This window comes from Eucyclogobius newberryi, unplaced genomic scaffold, assembly GCF_026437365.1.
Source record: "Eucyclogobius newberryi isolate DKJ021-1_F unplaced genomic scaffold, fEucNew1.0.hap1 SCAF_12, whole genome shotgun sequence".
NCBI lineage: Eukaryota > Metazoa > Chordata > Actinopteri > Gobiiformes > Gobiidae > Eucyclogobius > Eucyclogobius newberryi.
This window is the reverse complement of record NW_027315746.1, coordinates 18878472-18889998: the sequence shown is the minus strand read 5'-3', so window position 1 is coordinate 18889998 and position 11527 is coordinate 18878472. Positions and strand designations below refer to the sequence as shown.

Sequence of the window (11527 nt, the reverse complement as noted above, 5' to 3'; positions counted from 1 at the left end):
ATGTAAATCTTATACAGTTGTCTTACACAAGACTCGACACGGTTCAACTGCAGCGGTAAATGTTAATCATTGTTGAGCAACTAGATTTTTTTCTAGGCGCATGTCCTGAAAATCATGGCAGACATTTGGTTGTAGCAAATGCCAAATAGTGTTATTATGGGGTTGTTACAGAAAACCGTCCCTCAAAAGCAAGGCACAGTGTGACGGGTGAGGAAAAGCCCTAAATCTAGAGGTCTCCATTTGAAGGCCACGTTAATGATTCATGAAGGTATTTTATGAATGAAAACTGCTCCAAATGCAAATATTTCTCCAAATGCAAATATTGTTCCGTTGGTTGACATTTTAGATACAAAGACTTGCCCAGACCATCGGCTTTGCGCAAACAGATTACAGCTACTGGATCTTTTATCTGGTAAAAATAAGACTTATTTGAGGCTTTATTGTTTATTTTTATGAAATGACTAAGTGGTACTTTGCACAGTCTCTCTTAGCACAACACCAACAAGGACATGACCACAGTTTTAAGTCTAAAACAGCTTTCATTACCCAGAATCAGAACCACTTCCTAAAAAAAAAAGTATATTATACGAGTAAACAGCCCAGAGCTTTGGCTGGTTTTAGTATGTACAATCTTAACATAATCCAAACTGAAAAGATGAACCCCCATTTATCACGATCGTACAGATCATACTATCCTTATCATGAGGTCTAATCTTATTTAAACTTTAACATGTATTATATAAAACATTTTGGTATTTTTAAATGCCATGAATGTATATGAAACAAAATGTTAAATCACACAGTGCGTTTGCAGTTTGACAGATTGGTGGTGACTGTGCCTCTTGTTCAAACAAGATCACGCTGGAAGAAAAGCCTTCACGAGGGCTCAGAACCTGAGATGGGATTTATGTTTCACCATGTATCTGCAACAAACAAAAGAAATGTGAAACATTCCCGACAATACATCAAGCCATCCAGTAGCATTCCATAGTAAAAATGTTTCCAAAGGTCCAGATGACAGCAGTACCTGTCCAGGGTTTCCCAAAAGCGCAGGAAGACTGGCCGGTCCAGATGGCGCCTGTGGCGGCTCAGCTCCAGCACGCTCACGTCCCACTTCTGCACGTTTGGGTCAATTTTGGCTTCATCATATTTTAAGTGAAAAGCTCGAACTAAACAGCACAAAGTTGCATTATTAATCTCCAAAGCTTGCTGCATTTTATTGAAGACGCTAAAGGTCAATCAAGTTAAGGTTGGTTACATACTTTTGGCAAAAATGTCAACAGGAGACCCATCTGGCAGCAGCCAGGGCCAACCCTTGAACTGCCAGGCAGGACCCTGCACAAATACAGCCACAACTCGATCCCTGTAAAGACACACCATCTTATAGCACTACATTTCAAACCTTATCGTCCCACCTAGACAACAGGAGGTCGTACACAGCCTAGGAATGCCTGGCAACCATAGAGTTGACTGCTCTGATACGGATATAACTATAGTGTTCAGATCATTATGAAGACTGTAATATTACTGACCAATCCTGTGGAGCCAGTTTAAGGGGCTGATCGATGACTCTGTATGGGACAGTGACACTGAGAGTTGTGCCTCCCGGCTGGATCTGGTCTTTGCGTCTCTGAAGCAGCACCTCATTGTCTCGGGGGATGCCCTGCTTCTTCTTTTCATCTGACGTTACAAACCTGTGACATTTAGACTTTGTTAATTGTTATGCCAAATGAAACCTTAAGAGTGGGTAAAGTCATGTGACTGAAAAATCAAGAAATACTCTGTATGTGAGCATAATATATTTCACAAATATTCTGGTAATTGTCATAATTGACACATACACACTGGTAAGAAAAAATGTAATTAACACAAACCTACAGCAGATGGCAGTATATAGAGACTTTTATTGTGGTGCTTTGTGCTGTGACTGGTTGTTGGTTCACATTTCCTCCAGCATTAATTATTACAGCTTAAAAGTAAACATGAAACTACTTACTTGAGATCCTGGAGAAGATCTTTCGCATTGAGCATAGTAATGAGAGACGTAGTAGCTGCTGGGATGATAACGATTGGTGTACGAGAGCCTAGCAACGGAACAGAATGCATTAGATGCAAGGGAAATTATATGATGTTATTCAATATTTATGGCAATTACCTTTTTTCTGGTTTGGGGGCGGTCGGGCTTGAGATACTGTAACATGAAAGAAAAGAAAAGAAAAACAAAGCATTAAACAAGGGCTTGAGTGTAATAAAAAAAATAATTTTCACAGCTATAGATCTAGGCCTGTAGTACAAAGACACGATGTTTGGAAAATAATTCACATGACTGACTTCATAATTGACAGCATCAATTAAAAACAAAACAAGCTACTTCCATTCACACTGCTATAATAATTTTTAAAATGTTGTGACATGAATAAATCACAATGGATTAATCCATTGACCCTGATAATGTGAGATTATTTTTAATATTTCCAGTGTGATCACGAGTATTTCAAAGTTATTGTCTGATCATGAGTAATGTTATGCATCAACAAAAATTGTTGTGAAACTATTGTGTTATGTATAGATGTGCTTATCGGCACCTTGAAGTCAAACCTTTATGACAATAACCTTATGTGTGTGTTTGTAATTGTTAGCCCACCTGGGCGAGGGACAGGCTGCAGCGCTGGGGTCTGGGCTTTCCGCGCAGAGGCTCCTTCCTGGATTAAAAAAAAAAAATATGATGTATGTTAGTATTAATTCTTGTAATAGCAGTAGTGCCTCTGTAGCAGTGACCAAACATGTATGGAGGCTGAGGGGGAAGCTGTAGTACATGTTCCAGCCGACAAAAATATCAACATTATCTGCAATGTAAAATATGTATCAATACTATATGTGGTGGGAGTCTCAGATTAAATACTGACCAAAACTATTTTATCAAGCATTCCAAAAAGCATTCCATTTGTGTTAAACTGTCCAATAACAAACCCCAAACACAAGCAGCGAGAGGCCTCAGGGCAGACAATCAGCACTACTGCACACCTTAGCTCTCCCACTTTAACAGTCAATGAGTATGTGGCTACGTCAGTGAAGAAAAAAATCTTCCTTAAGGCAAGCTGAATATATTCTGGCATTGAATGGGTCTGACTGGTCTTTTGAGTTGATGTAATCAATCAAGCGCATCTACCACCACGAGGCTCCGAACACTATTAAACCAAAACGCTAACAAGACAAGCAGGCAAATGTAGCTTCTTTTAATCTGGCATTAAGTGGATAATCTGAGAATGTGACACCACCGCTTCTGTTCCAGCAGCATAGCAGATTGAGATGAGCTTCAATGATTCTGACACGGAGAGTGGGCGTGAATACAAATGGGTCAGCCCCCCCCCTTCCCCTGCTGCTGTTTCACGGCAGAGGCAGCGTGACGTTGTAACTGGGAGTGCGCACTGCCACAAAGCCCCGAGCTGCTTTTCAACAACGAGCCACATCCTCTCCATCTTCTCTCCTCCCCCCTCTGCTCTCACTCGCACATCAGGACACACCAAAGACGCAGCAGAATACACGTCTGAAAAGGAACACCGCGTTAGGACTCAAATGATGGACGAGGGCGCTGAGGCATCGGAAAATGAGTAAGACCGCAGATGTCGAGAAAGCTGGAGCCTGGATTGTGACTGCAAGAATAACTAAGACTATTTTTTCTTCAGTCACATGTAGCAGAAAGGCAGGAGGCAAACGTACTGGAACGCATCACAGCCAGCTGAAGGTTCATTTATGTGTTGCATTGCAGTTGGCTTCCTGTCCCGCAACCCTCCGTCAAACAGGAAATTTATGAAAACTGAAGCTGCCCTGTGCTTGTTCAATCTTTGAAAAAAGGAGCAACATGTGCAAAGCTTGTTCCACTGCAACAAGGGCAAATCAGGTGGGTTTGAACAAAGTAACACTGGTAATGGCAGCAGAATTGACAGCCTGTGTTGGTGTGATGTAGACAGCGGTTATTTTCAGTGACAGAGCTAACAAGCAGCTTCGTGTCAGAGCTTCAGAGAGGCCTGACAAACCGCTCTTTGTGTTGATGGGGTGCTTCAAGAGGGTAGAGTAACTCGGCAAATAAGTGAAAGAACATACTGCTTAACGGGCTAAAGCAACACTTTCACAGCAAATATCACACACTTGACTTAGTTATGCCGCTTTGTTTTGAAAACCTCTAAAATGAAATGGTACAAAAGGAGATAATATTCTTTCTTAATACTTTCAGGAACAACCAGGGATCCCTGTGGTTTTCCCTGCAGCATGTTGACTGAATCAAGAGTTCGGCCAAAGTCATGCAGTGGAGACGCAGACACTGCTGCACACATGCAGCTAAACTTCTCTATCTTCTCTCGTTGTTGGGAGTACTGGTCTTTCTAGTCCATCAGATGTGGCTCCCACAGGTCATAGGTTTGCCATGGTGGAGGGGACATCCTGTGGTCTTTGGAGGGGAGAAGCTTGAGTCGACCAAAGCCAAATTAAATGTGAGCTCCAAACGCAGCACCTGGCACTTCGTTATAGTCTCTGAACCGACCTTAAAAATAGACAACTCATCCTCACATGTACGATTTTCCGCTCTTCAGGAAGAACCAGCTTTGGACTCTCTGAGGGCCAACAGCACTCAAGCTGAGCCACAGGAACTAGTGTCAGATGGGCCTTTTACTTACACCATCAATGAGCCAAACAAGTGCTCAGAGGGGACACCTGCACCATTTCTGGTGCTGCTGATAGCTACTGAAGCCCGCCAGTTAGAAGCAAGAAATGCTATTCGACAGACATGGGGAAATGAGAGTGTTGCTCCTGCTTTGGGATTCATACGCTTGTTTTTGTTGGGAAAAAATGAAGGTGAGCTGGGGCTTGTACAGCAGAAGATGCTGGAATCAGAGAGTAGCAGGCATCATGATATTATTCAACAAAACTTTCTTGACTCGTATAAAAACTTGACTGTCAAAACAATGATGGGAATAAACTGGGTAGCAAAATATTGTCCACACACGGCATACGTGATGAAGACCGACAGTGACATGTTTGTCAACACGGAATATCTCATACAAAAATTACTTGGGCCAGAACTGACACATAGAACAAATTATTTTACAGGGAATAACATGAGAGGCTTTGCACCAAATCGAAATAAAAACAGTAAGTGGTACATGCCACCAGAATCCTACCCAGGCAACAAGTATCCCACCTTCTGCTCTGGAACAGGATATGTGTTCTCTGGAGATTTAGCAAGGAAAATCTACAGCGTTTCCTTAAACATCCGCTATCTACATCTGGAAGATGTGTATGTAGGAGTCTGCCTGGCTCAAATTGGCATCGAACCCACACCTCCCCCAAATGAGTTTTTATTCAACCACTGGAGAGTGTCGTACTCAAGCTGCAAATACAGCCACCTGATAACATCACATGGGTTTCATCCTAATGAGCTACTGAAATACTGGCATCACCTGCAAACCAACAAACACAACGCCTGCATCAACGCCCTGAAGGAACGAATGAGCCGAACCCACTCCAAAAGACTGCACTGAGACAAAGTGAAGAGACATTTGCATTATGCTGTATCATACACTGAACTCTATTATTGGTATTCTACAACTGTGTGAGGTCATTTCGGATATGTGCATCCAAGTAGAGATTTAAAAAGATTAAAACATATTAGAAAAATTAACATCTGGTTGTCATCATTAGCAATCCCAGGGTTTTATTATCATTAGTATTGGTCTTTTCCCTAGTATTAAAATGTTAGTACCGTGACAACACTAGTCACCATGAAAGCTTATAAAAATAATGAAAATGTTAATATCATTATTTTTTATAAGCTTTCATGGTGACTAGTGACATAATCAAAATGTGAACCAATAAAACCAATAAAGAAAAGGTCACACTCACCGTCACTGACTTCAGGGTCATGCCGTGGTAAGTACCCATGGTATCAATTTTAAAACCCTCCGTTTCTAAACAAAGGTAAGAAAGCAACACTTCAGAAAACCTGTGTTGAGGGTATTATTGTGTTAAGAGTATTATTCCAACCAGTTGTTGAACTCACCTTCTTTTCCTTTGAATCGCTCCTGATCGTATCTGTTGTAGGCTGCTGGGACCGGCTGTTTATTTCTAATGGATGGATCCTGAAATTGACACATTATTTAAAATGAATTCATGTTAATACATGTTTATAGTTAAAAAAAATGTTTTTGTTAAAGTTGACTCACCACTTGAGGGGCATTAGGTGCAGGTCTCTGCTCTGGAGCACGACCTTCTTCCCTGGCTTTAACAGACTGAAGAATAGCAAAGATGTTCTTGGAGAAATTCTGCGGTTAGAGATAAATGTTAGTCATGTTTACCCTTTTTTATTATTACTACTTTATTACTTTTTATTTAGTCGTTTTACTTATTAATTTAATACATTGCTTCCAATAAACAGGTGACAGTAGCTTATAAAACTTTATTTTCAATCAAATTATAGAAATAATTCCTCATAATTCCAGTTGATCTTCTCTTAAACGCTTAGTTAAAACTGAAGGTTTTACCAATCATTTGTGTTAAGAGTTGGCTGGATTAAGGATTCGATTGTGAGACGGTGCAGAGCAGGTTTCCATAATTAGAGTAACTCAGACAACGAAAACCAAATCTACTGATTCAAATCAGGTTTCAAATCCGACCTACATTTTCTTCGAGTAATGCTGCTGTGGGAGGTCTAGACTGACAGACAGTAGATTGAGTATTTCTTGGGCTTTTTCAAAGCTGAAGCTAATTTCACTCAAATTTGATTTGGGACATGTAAAAACAGTTTTGTCAGAATGCCCATTTACGGCCCACTACTATATTACTCTTTTTCTTTACTATGTTAAAAGTTTTGTTTTTATTTGGAGTACAATTCGACTCTTCTCTCTTCGAATGGATCATTTGACTGAAAATAACTTTTTTTTTTTTTTTTATTAGCACACACACACACACACACACACAACACAGACACACACAGACACACACAGACACACACAGACACACACAGACACACACAGACACACACAGACACACACAGACACACACAGACACACACAGACACAGACACAGACACAGACACAGACACAGACACAGACACAGACACACAGACACACAGACACACAGACACACACACACACACACACACACACACACACACACACACACACACACACACACACACACACACACACACACACACACACACACACACACACACACACACACACACACACACACACACACACACACACACACACACACACACACACACACACACACACACACACACACACACACACACACACACACACACACCTTGATAGAGATAGATCCAATGTATTTATTTTTTTATTAAACATTACATTAAGTGATCTGGAACCAGATAATACACTTCATATAAAAAATTTACCTGGCCCACAGGTAAAATGACACTTACAAGCAAGTGCATTAATACAACACTAAATTGTGTCAAATGAGCCACTGTGACGGACAGCGTTGAGAAACATCCATCATGAGCCATTTCTTAACTGTCTCTCTGTCTACAGTGTGCAACAGGCTGTGCATCTGCAACATTTTGAAGACGAAAACTTAATGTCCCTCTCACTATAAATTCACATTTCTTTGTTAAGGTTATTTGTATTTTATCCATTTAAACTTAATGATTAAGTAACAGTGTAGTAATATTCAGTACTTTTATACCATACGACAACCATCTATAAATACTTAAGCACCTGTAGAGGTGACAAGTGAAGTATTTGTACTTACGGACTGATTTCAGGTATCTGTGCTTTACTTTTAACCTATGTATCTGTACATTCTACTCCTTACAATATCAAAATGGGCTTGTTACTTGAATTTTTTGTTTCACACACTAGAGTTTTAGCTGTAGTTTTACTTTTACCAGAGTCATTGAACTGCAACGTTCCTCTCAATTCTGAGAGTATTGTTTATAGACCCCTTAAAATACCTACACCTCTGCGCTGTATCAAATGCTTACAAACCTTGCCAGTGCTCTGTAGAATGGTTGTCCTGGTCCTCCAGACCCTCTCTCGGCTCACAATATCTCTGGTGACATCCACTTCTGCATCCACAAAGCTTCTCTGCTTCAAGGTAATATCGTCATCCAGATCTGTTTTGATGGTGGAGCGCTTCTTTGCCATGATCTTGGCCTTGATTGCAGCAATTTTCTCCACAGACATGGCTTCAGACAAGGACCTGAGAAGCATTATAGACCATTTTAGATTCACGTTCATACAGTATGTTGACATGGCTAAACAGTATTTTACCTGATCTGGTCAGTCTGTACAATGCCTTCCTTATGCCCCTCAAGACGAGCCGCCAAGCGCTCTTTATCCAGGCGCACTCGTTCCTCATCCTTTTGAAATAAACATACAAAACATACAAAGTACATAAAGACAAAATAATGGTCATCAATTATCACTCCCAAATTTGCCTATGTGTGGGGCATATTACACTACAATTATATACTACTTTACCTCAATTCTAGGTTTTTTGGTTTCAGAAGATACTTCATCTGCTGCTCTTTTTACTGCAAAGAGAAAGTGCACAAACTTTAGTGCTCATCATCAATCTAATCTAAAAATAAATCTGTCATGAGTTAAAGTTAACACCAAATAAAAGGCATTTCCAATTAATAGATATTGAATAGGACAACTAGTATTGCCTAGTACCTACAGAACATACCATACATATAATGATACTCTGTCCACGATATGATACACGTCTCGATACTTGAACTTGATATGATACGTGTCCTGATACACATATCCTTTACAACCAATGTTAAAAGTTCATGTTTTGGTTAGTAGAACAAAATGCATTGGAATGTCCTTAATATTAGAACTCAACAGTCCTATGAATAATTCCCCTTTTCAGCCCAGCAGATTCTGCCTTCATGCAGCAGTTAGCAGGTTAATAGTTTATTAATATGCAATTTATCATTAATTCATTCAGTTTAAAAGTGTCACAACAAACATCTCTGTATAGATGTGTGTATTGCCAAGAAGTCCGTCAAAATATCGATATAACAGCCCTAATATTTAAAGGTCCCATAACATGCAAAATAGACTTTTCAGAGCTTTTAACCTTCTTACATTGCTATTTGTGCTTCATATATGTACCCAGAGTGTTTTTTTGATTGATTCCCGCAGTGTTTAGCTATATTACAGACTATATCCTTTCCTCGAATCTCCAAACTGACGGGGGGTGTTCACAGGACCGCGTCATAATCACAAGCACGCGTCATCATCCCCCCTCTCCACCCGCCTCCCCCTCCCGCCCCGGATCCGCAAGGGTGGGGGCGAATATCAAACCAAGCCGTCTGCATTTCCGGGTTGGTGAAGGGGTCCAAGGTCTGGGTGATATTTCTTAATTATGATAAGGGTGTGGCACAACACTTATTATTATCAATTATACACTTAGGATAGACTACGAAACGTGAAAAAAAGCATGTTATGGCACCTTTAAAGCCCAATTACATACCATCAATTCCCCTTCAATGAGAAAAAAATGTAAAATGCCATCTTCTTACCTTGTGTTGGCCTTTGCAAACCAATTTCAATGGGTGCACTTCTGTCGATACTTGTGGATGTAGCTGAAGACAATCACAGGAAATACATGAATACATCAACATGCTATAAGCTTCTGTTCTATTATTCCACAATACTTGCAAATGCAACACTTGTGTGGAGATGATCTAGAACTGTAAAAGAAAAGGACTTACAGCTCTCGCCATTGAGATAGGATAATAAGCCCTTTCTATCAGGTCGTCTAACAACAGGAATATTCTCAGTCTATAAAAGAAATTAATTAGTCCATCGTATAGACTTAAATATTGATTTAGACGTTTAGTGACTGTAAATATGACTTACGGCAGCTCTCCGCACATAGGACGGGTGAGGAAGATGTACATTATTGAGTAAGAATAAGATGGAGTCCAATGTATAGTATTCTTTTGGTTGTCCCTCTTTGCCGGTTCTGGGGAGTAGAACATAAATTCATAAAGCAACATTACGAGCACATGAAATACATTGTTAACCAAAAAGTTAGTTTTGAATTTAGTCAGAACATAGACGGAGACGAATGTCATAAACAAAATACAATCTATTTGAAGCCCACGCGTTGAGGCAGTTTCACAGCTCCACGGCAACTTTCAATATTATTATTTTGATCTGACCTGACAGTGACAGTATATCAACATGCAGACTGTACAAAGTGTCCAATGATTTATGTTATGCGCATTAAAGATTCTATCAAATATATATGCCAAGTCTTAACTTTTACTACGGAGAGTTGTTTGGCTTGTGCCAAAGCAGTAGATCTCCCTGTGCAGCTGGTAGGCTACCGTGCCCTGTAAGGCCCATCAAACAACTTCATGTTTGTGCAACTCACCCCCAGATTATGTAGTTTGTCTTGACATTTTTCGGCCACGAAAATTCTCCAAATATAACTTCATCTCCTTTAGCAACGATTTCCTTTTTCTGGATGTTATACTGACGGAGAACGCTCAGCACGTCCGCCATCTTGACTCGTCTTGTGGTGTGTTTGTGAGGGCCCCAGTTGGTGTGGCCCGCAAAGTGCCTGTGAGGATATCAAGGAGACCCATGGATGTATTAGAAGACCCCGCAGTGTTTCCAATATTCTGTGGAAATTGACTCCACAATATTCTGTGGAAATTGACTCCACAGAATTGGCACTTTACTGCGGTAAATACGGCACAACATAGAATGCGTTTTGCGGTGCTGACTCGTACCACTGCATTTATGTTTCATTGTTTACAAGGCAGAAAGTAATCGAATGCGTTCCCCCCCATATGCGTTATGACGTCATATAAGCGTCAGTAGCAGAGCAAGTTCAGACGTTAGGCGTCTCAAAACAAGAACTGCCATTGGGATACCTACTGATGCCAAAGGCAAAGAAGAAGAAGAAGAAATATAGCCGCAAGCGGCAATGATCGGCCCTCGCCACGCCGCCGCCACGCCGCAAGAGGAGGGGGCGCTAACGCGCCCCAATTGTCCTTTTATTGCGCCTACTGCTGAATCTGTGACGCTGTCACATCTTCTCCCCTTTGTTTTACCATCAAAAAGCAATTTTATTTTGAATTCTTGGCACAATGTGCGGCTTTGCCGCACAGACACCGTGACTCTTTGAATAAAAATGTGGATCACTTTTGATGGTCCACCCCTGAAGATGAGTCTCACCAAATTTCAGGTTAATAGGGCTAACGCCCTAAGAGGAGTTTGTGAAAGTATAAAGTGTAAACATGTTCTGGCGATTTCCCCATTGGAATAACATGGAAGGTTTCGGTCATCGTTACGGCAACGCCATAACAATTATGACATGGCTCTCATTGACTTTTTTGATGGGGATGCTAAAATTGAGTTGTGTGTCAAATTTCATATAATTTCACAAAACTAAACATTTAACCTCCATATAAAATCTGTAGGGGGCGCTGTGGCGCCAAATGAATTTATTTCACTTCAAGTAGGTTTAGGGC

At 40.5% G+C, this 11527-nt stretch overlaps 2 protein-coding genes across 2 annotated transcripts; one reads left to right on the top strand and one right to left on the bottom strand.

The window, feature by feature from the left end:
• Positions 1–425: 425 nt before the first annotated feature.
• On the bottom strand, positions 426–10682 carry cdc73 (cell division cycle 73, Paf1/RNA polymerase II complex component, homolog (S. cerevisiae)). The gene is made up of 17 exons (XM_072441196.1): positions 10423–10682; positions 9903–10008; positions 9755–9824; positions 9563–9625; positions 8508–8560; positions 8298–8386; positions 8013–8226; positions 6219–6317; positions 6056–6134; positions 5899–5963; positions 2645–2702; positions 2156–2191; positions 1997–2084; positions 1533–1694; positions 1263–1363; positions 1028–1169; positions 426–923 (listed from the first exon to the last, which is right to left on the bottom strand). The coding sequence occupies exons 1-17, from the start codon at positions 10551–10553 to the stop codon at positions 887–889; spliced, it is 1593 nt and encodes a 530-aa protein (XP_072297297.1). The 5' UTR covers positions 10554–10682; the 3' UTR covers positions 426–886.
• Positions 3761–5542, top strand: LOC140356327 (beta-1,3-galactosyltransferase 2). Its single transcript, XM_072441195.1, has 2 exons — positions 3761–3901; positions 4235–5542. The coding sequence occupies exon 2, from the start codon at positions 4302–4304 to the stop codon at positions 5535–5537; it is 1236 nt and encodes a 411-aa protein (XP_072297296.1). The 5' UTR covers positions 3761–3901; positions 4235–4301; the 3' UTR covers positions 5538–5542.
• Positions 10683–11527: the final 845 nt, after the last annotated feature.

Bases quoted from the DNA above. Each gene is read 5' to 3' on its own strand.
- LOC140356327 (XM_072441195.1), top strand. From the start codon at position 4,302: ATGCAGTGGAGACGCAGACACTGCTGCACACATGCAGCTAAACTTCTC.
- cdc73 (XM_072441196.1), bottom strand. From the start codon at position 10,553: ATGGCGGACGTGCTGAGCGTTCTCCGTCAGTATAACATCCAGAAAAAG. The intron at 2,703-5,898 runs GTGAGTGTGACC...TTTTTAATCCAG, and splicing joins TGACCCTGAAGTCAGTGACG to GAAGGAGCCTCTGCGCGGAA. The intron at 924-1,027 runs GTACTGCTGTCA...TGTTTGTTGCAG, and splicing joins TTTTGGGAAACCCTGGACAG to ATACATGGTGAAACATAAAT.